The 7,254-nt window shown below is 36.1% G+C and overlaps 1 protein-coding gene across 1 annotated transcript; it reads left to right on the forward strand.

The window, feature by feature from the left end:
* The first annotated feature begins 3,267 nt into the window (after window positions 1-3,267).
* Window positions 3,268-6,666, forward strand: btg4 (B-cell translocation gene 4). The gene is made up of 4 exons (XM_072375227.1): window positions 3,268-3,440; window positions 4,299-4,436; window positions 5,483-5,744; window positions 6,460-6,666. Exons 1-4 carry the CDS (start codon window positions 3,268-3,270, stop codon window positions 6,664-6,666), a joined length of 780 nt encoding a protein of 259 aa, XP_072231328.1.
* The last annotated feature ends 588 nt before the right edge of the window (window positions 6,667-7,254 follow it).

The raw sequence follows: 7,254 nt of genomic DNA on the forward strand, positions 1-7,254 counted from the left end.
TAACATTCTTTCACTCACTTCAGTCTCTGTCCCCTGATTAATAGACCTCCACTCCCTCTCTTTCTTTTCCCTGTCTTTAGGCTTCCTTTTTATTTGTATTAATACTGAGTAGCTTAAATACTTTCTCATTCACTTATTCAATTATTACATACAAGTATTCTTATTTATTTATTTGTTATTCTTTTTCAAATTGTGTATTGTTTCTTGTTTCGCTGTTTACGTTCTTATGGGCCACAAAAGTAAGAAAACATCCTAGAAGGTTCACTGTGCCTTCCTCTTCATTCATCAAGATGCACAGTATTTCTATTGTATCAATATGTTTATGTTTATAATGTGATACGGATGTGATGGGATACTAATGTAAATATGACATTGGTTCCTGCTCTAATGTGCCTTAACTCTTAATAGAAATATGAAAACAAAAAATTAAACTTACAGATCGCATGCTTGGAGAAGGTAGAGTTGCATAGGACTTACTGACCGGCCGACAGTCCACACCTTTCACCAGATCTGTTGAGCAGCTAAAATCCTATATCAAACAAAAATGGGGTAACATCCCTCTCCCTAAGATCCAGCAACCAGTCTCCTAAGTTCCCAGATATTTACAAACTGTGAGGAGAGGGGATTCTACAGATGTAAACATGGCCCCGTCCATACTCTATTTAGATGTGTGGCTGCCTTCAGATTCAAGGTGAGCAAAATTTTTCAACATTTGAGGTGTTTTCTTTATTCTACTTTGAATAAAATATTTGTTTATGTTTTCATTTACAATTTCACAGTGTACCAACTTTTTTGGAATTGTAATTTTAAATCAACTTGAATGCCAGTGGTTCTTATATTTCCCAAAGAGAGCAGAAATTAGGGTGGCAGCAAAACACTCCCTACTGTCCTTATCCAGGCAGCCATATCTCTTCACCAGCCGAGCCATAAAGAACACATCAGCTGCAATTTCCTCTTTCATGGCTACACACTGTCTATCCAACAACATTAACCTCTTAGATCTTATACTGCTAAAACAACTCAGAGTATAATGTAGGTTGGTCCTACTCTCAGAAAAGAGTAGGAGAGTATCAAACTGCTACAAAGACTAATATTGGAGATTGTGAGAGGAAGAGCTCTATAGCTGGGATGAGTCCTCAGTTTTCTCACTGGGCGGGGCTAAGGTACTGTAAGGATAGCTTGTGTAATCATAAAAAGAAAATGATCCCAAACCTAACCTCCACTGGAGTCTGCCATACTACTCCACAGGTCCTGACAAACTTCTTGTTTTAAAAACAAATTAGAGAGTTCATGCCACAGTCTACTTAACAGGGACACCAGGTAAAGTAATTTCAATAGTTCTAGATTGTAAATAAATTACCAGTCCGAAGACTAATTCAAGCACAGTTAGTTAAATTTTCATAAAATCTACAAAATAGTTTTGGGAGGATATTGACAACAATGATGATGGAAACCTCTGTCCATCTAATGTAAAATACCTTAGAGTCCTTGATGTGTTTGGGCTTCATCAAAGATAAAGGAGGCAATGATTCAGGTTCATCTCTAACAGTCTTGGACCATTATTGTCTCATCAAAAGGAAACCTAAATAAATTAAGTTACTGTCATCAGGGATTTGATCATCTAAATAGCATCTAAAATATAGAAACTGCAATAATAATACTTAATACTTCATATTACTTTCTTTCATATGATATCGACTGTACTTTGTAAATTTGACATCCATAATCAATTCACAATAATTCAGAGAGCTTTGTAACTTTGGAATTTAATATAAAAACTCTTTATCATTATTAAAGTGTAAATGGGATCGCTGGAAATTAAGAAAGTCAAGTTTTAAAATTTAGCTGTCAAAATAGTATAAGGTATAAGATAATAATAAAAGGAATTAGAAAATGTCTAAAATGCATTTTCTTATACCTGCACTGAAAATACATTTCCCCTCAAATCTTGTTCACTCTTTTTAACGGTTCACTGTACTGACCAGACCTTCATGCGGAAAAAAAATACTAATAATACGTCATGATGCGCATGAGAAAAAAATAAAGATGTCACAGATACAAGAAGTCAAAATCATAAATGGACACACTGATGTCTAGTTACATCCAACTTTATTTGTTAAGCACTTTAAAAGAACCACAGTGGACCAAAGTGCTGTACAGGATAAATACATTCTCAAACTTCTATGTAATATAAAGCAGGCTTATTAAGTCCAAATGCATATTAATTCCAGCACTTTGCTGGTCTTCCACAAGCTAACATCTGTGCTCTCGTTCATCAACTTTAGAAAAGGTAGACGCAGACATGTGGTGACTTCCACCTGCGCAGAATTGTGATTAATGTCAATCAAGAGTAATATAGAAGCCACGTGAAATGACTAATTAATTTACCTAACATACATACATGGTCAGCAGGAGGAAATCCGAGCACCTACCAGAAACCCATGAAAGTATACCAAGAAAACATAAGCTCCAAACACTAAAGTCTACCTTTGAGGTGTGAGTCAGGAATCTTCTTACTATGAAGTGACATTGCTAACCGTTACTCCACCATGTCAGCCTTACAGAAAAAATCTGTGTAAATTAACACCAGGTATTTGTTGGGAAAGAACAAAGTCTTGCTGATTTGAACCATATTAGAGTTAAATCAACTACACTAGATACATTTTAAAAAACTGAATATGAATTTGGAATGTATTCCTGCTTTGTTGTAATTTGAATGAACTAACAGAACTTTAAAACTCTTACTTTTACTACTCTTACTAGTGTTTTAAGACAGTTGGTGTGTAACTGTCTACTTATTATGTAAACTTATTTCACATTTGAAACATTTCAGCACTGACAATATGCAGACAAGGCATAATTTTCTTGCTTGTAGAGGTCATTATATGTACCAGATTCAGGTGTGCCAGCTTGTCACACAGCTGAGCTGTGAATTTATCAAAGCATGAGAAAGTTAGGAGGGAGGATTTTTTTTTTGTTTAGTGTTTGATCTGATTGAGATTCTTGTACTGAAAAAGCTACAGCTTCACGTGCAAATTTAGATACTTTCAAAATCTTATCATGCAAAGCTGAGTTCTCAGTGAAGCTTCAGTAGAAAGTATGTTTACTTGAGCTGTCGACATTTCAGTTTATCTTGTTAATTTTAGTTTTGTGTGTGTGTGTGTTTCTCTGTGAGTAGGATCACCGTACATGTGTTTTATGCTCCAAGTTGTTTTTTAGCAGTACAGGATCTAAGAGATTAGAGTTGTTGGATAGACGTGTGTAGCCATGAAAGAGGAAATTGCTGCTGCTGTGTTCTTTATGGCTCGGCTGGTGAAGCGATATGGCTGCCTAGATAAGGACAGTAGGGAGCGTTTTGCTGCTGCTCTAACTTCTGTTCTCTTTGAGAACTATAAGAACCACTGGCATTCAAGTGTGCCCACCAAAGGACAGGCCTACAGGTGAGTAATCCATTTTGGACCACAGAATTAGTTCCTTTTGGTCTTATGTTAATTCACTGTAACATCCGTAACTCCATGCTGGCTGAAATCCCCTTGCTGCCCTCTATATCACCTGAATTACTTTAACAGAAAAATTAGCTACACAATTAGATGTTAATTTGAGTAAAGGGTTAACTCGATCCTCACAAGTCTCCCATTGAAAAATCAGTTCTTTCTTTGCCGTGAAGAACTTTAAAGGCAACCTGCAAGATTCTCAACCTGACTTTAAAACATAAATATATGATAAGGGATTGGATTTCACACGTGTAGAAGATGCACAGCAGGGTTAATACAAAGATGGAAAGGTCAGTTTGAGTAAACTGACTTAATATATTGATGCTGAGTTTGTTATTTTTAAGTCAAAATGTCTCCTTGTTAATTATTGTGAGGGGGAAAAATGGGTTAGATGAACCTAATAGTCATAAACTTATTTGTGAAGAATAGATTATTTTGCTGAAGGCCTTTGTGATGGTTTTATTGTACTAATGCAAATATAAAGCTAGAGTCCATCTTTTCAAATCAAGTAACACGTGTGTCCTTTTCTAGAACCACTAAATGGTTACTAAATTAAAAGCTAATCATTTGATCTGATATGACCTGTAGGAGGAAGATGATATCCTTGAGCTTTGATTAAGTTTTTGTTAATTAACTCAGATTATCAATTCTTTGACATTGTTTTACAGTGTCACAGTAGCCTCTGTTGAGTAATGGCTATTTTAGTTGTCTAAAATAGTTTTTAATTCTATAGGCAGCCTGTTGGTAGACTTGTCTCTTATAATGATGCAACTTAAGTGTTTTGTGCTGATGGTCATATTTCAGATGTCTACGGATGAACCGCGTTCAGCTGCAGGACCCAGTGCTGCAGCAGGCCTGCGAGCAGAGTGCGGCGCGGTACGAAGATCTCGGCTTGCCGCAGGAGCTGACAGTGTGGGTTGACCCTGGAGAAGTGTCTTGCAGGTTTGTTTAACTTGAGAGAACCAGATGCAAGTTCAGAGCTATGGAGGATCTGCTTTTCCACACAAAGTAGAAGTTACTCTGGTCTCACAAGCAAACTATAACTAAGATGGAGAAGCTGCTTTGTTATAGTTCTTATTATGAAAAACTTGAATCTGTATCAATTAAAGCCTTATTTTTATTTTTTTTTTTGTGTACCAAAACTTTTCACTACAAAAATACTGCCAGTAATAACCACATTCAGAATAACGGTTTCTAATTTGTACTGTGTACATTTGATAGTAGTTAAATAGTTTAAGCTTCCTGTACCTGCGTGTTACCTTGCAATCCCAAATGATTTAAGCATCATTGCACTTGGCCAACAGATCCTGTGTAAAACTTCATCCTTGTTTTGTTTAAAGAAATAAGATGTAGAGGACCTCTTAGAGTAAGAGACAGAGGCTGGCAGTCTCCCTTTACAACCAGTCTTTATGCTCAGCTAATCACCAGCTAGCAATAGCTGCATATTACATCTTTTTTTTTTTAACATAATCATGAATTTGTTAGGCTAAACTTTTTTTTTCCAAATTAAAAACCTAATAAGAAAATACAACAGGGAAAGACGCTACAGCAACAATAATGCAAACATATAAGTTGAAAGTTGTTCTTAAAAGATTTTACAATATAAATACTTTAACATTAAAAATGTGCAAAATGGCCTCTGAATGGTCAAGTTAATATAAAATTAGTGTTCATCAGAACACAATGTTAAATTTCAAATCAGTATAGCATAATCTGAAGCATGCACAGTTTTATCTCCAAAAATGAAAAGCTGTACAGTTGGGATGAAGTCAATCATTGTTTTACAGGGTAGATTATTCCATGATTGACTCAATAGTTTTTTTTTTTTTTCTTTTTCCCCCTTCCCAATCCGGTGTCAAAACTTCCAAAAATGGCTTTACTCATAAATGAGCGTACCCAAAATGCTGATGACCAGCAGTGAGTTTGTACAGCTGACAAACTTGTTTTCATGACTACTTTTTCTGTCTGCATTGTTTCCGTCCCTGAAGGTATGGTGAGCAAAGTACTCCATTCCGCGTCTCAACAGTGGACACCTGCCACCGAGGAGACAGGGAATTTTCCCGCCGCATCCATGATGCTGTGGAGCGGGCCAGTCTTGACGTCCAATCGGGAAGCTCCTCTGATGAAGAATATGGAGACAAGATTGTGATCAACAGCAGCTTATCAACTCGGTGCCCTACTGCAGTCCTTCCCACTAACCCTGAACCCAAAACCATCCCGACAGTCAGCAACCCCAACAGTGTTTACCGGGTATGTTGAACACATGAAACTCTGCCTATGCTTAAAGTGGTCATTGGGATCTTGAAACTTTTTTTTTTTTCTCCTTAAATGCGGATTTTGCAGGTATAAACATCTTTAAAAAAAAACAACTTTCATTTTGTGGAAAGGTTTATTAGCTTAATGTGTTTTTTGCCCTTGTTTTGTAAATGGATGTGAATAATGGATGGAGCCAAAACAAGAACGAGTTGACCTACTTTTTTTTTTTTTTAATTGCATTATAGATGACATGAATAACTGTTTCTGCCTATAAATAACAGACATGAGCAGTACTGTCATGACAATAATCATGTCATCATGAATATTCTTGTACCTACTACAGTTTTACAGCCATGCTTAATGTAGCCAAAAGTTAGGCTCATAAGTTATTTGCTCCAAACTGGGTATTGTGTTCTTGGCTGCTCCATACATTTGGTATATTGGAGTGTGTGCTTTCTTTTAGTTTATTTGTTTCTGGCTCTTTCTAATTTTTTATTTTTTTTTTTATTTAAAAAAAAAAAAAAAAAAAGAATTAAAAAATCTATAGGCTCAGATGTGCGTTGAGTATATTTGAGTTAATGGGTGAATGTGGCATTTCGTGTAAAAGTGCTTTGAATGGTCAGCTAGACTAGAAAACTTTTTTTAACTATTTGTTTGAAATTTGTGGAATCAAATACTTTAGTAAATTACATTGTGCTCTTGTCAACAGTTCAGTGAATTTTCTCCAGGAGCACCTCAGACCTGGCTGAGGGAGAAGAGGAAGGGCTATCCTGGGGAAGCTTTTCAGCCCCATGCTCCTTCTGCTGGTGTTCCACAGTTTTCTAACCAGAAAAGTTTCAAATCCTACCGAGCTACATTCACCTTTACCGGGCCTCGTGTCGACAAGTATCACTGGATCAGCAAATCCCGATCTTAAAGTAAGCTGAGTGTTGAACCAGAACATGTTGGCTGCTCAGAATTGGAGCCGTGAAGCAAAATAAAGACGGTGAACTTTCTTTCAGGACAGTTTGTATATCTAAAGGATTAGGTTCTTTGTTCATGGATTAAAGTGACAATGATTTAAAGTTGTGCTGTTAAGCATGTTTTAAATGTATTCAGGTATTTTTTTTTAATAATTCCTTTTTCTACATGTTTTTAACTAAAATAAAATCAAGTGTGAATAAAGTAAAATTGAACTGTCATTGAAAAGAAATAAATGTATCCGTATCCATCTCAACTGGTTGTTAAGATTTTTATTTCATGAAAACTTCATGGCAAATAATAGTGCATTAAAATATTCTATGAACTGAAAGCTGTTATAGCAGATAAGGTTGTACTGGTAGGGTTGTTAGCGACTGGCATGTAAAATAATTGGTTAACAATACTGCCTACACAGAAAACAATTTCATTCACCATTGTAACTGTCACTTGTGTGTATGCTTTATGCTAGAAATGATAGGGATGGCTGTCCAGAGCTTGCAGGAGGCTGCACATGATGCTGAAATTATGCTGTGGAAATTGTTGT

The sequence above is a fragment of the Leuresthes tenuis genome, unplaced genomic scaffold (assembly GCF_036924035.1).
Source record: "Leuresthes tenuis unplaced genomic scaffold, fLeuTen1.0.hap1 SCAF_21, whole genome shotgun sequence".
NCBI lineage: Eukaryota > Metazoa > Chordata > Actinopteri > Atheriniformes > Atherinopsidae > Leuresthes > Leuresthes tenuis.

What these genes read in the sequence shown, in the direction of transcription:
- btg4 (XM_072375227.1), top strand. Translation starts at nt 3,268, where the DNA reads ATGAAAGAGGAAATTGCTGCTGCTGTGTTCTTTATGGCTCGGCTGGTG. An exon ending in CCTGGAGAAGTGTCTTGCAG is followed by an intron (nt 4,437 to 5,482) that starts GTTTGTTTAACT and finishes CCGTCCCTGAAG; the next exon opens with GTATGGTGAGCAAAGTACTC. An exon ending in ACCCCAACAGTGTTTACCGG is followed by an intron (nt 5,745 to 6,459) that starts GTATGTTGAACA and finishes TCTTGTCAACAG; the next exon opens with TTCAGTGAATTTTCTCCAGG.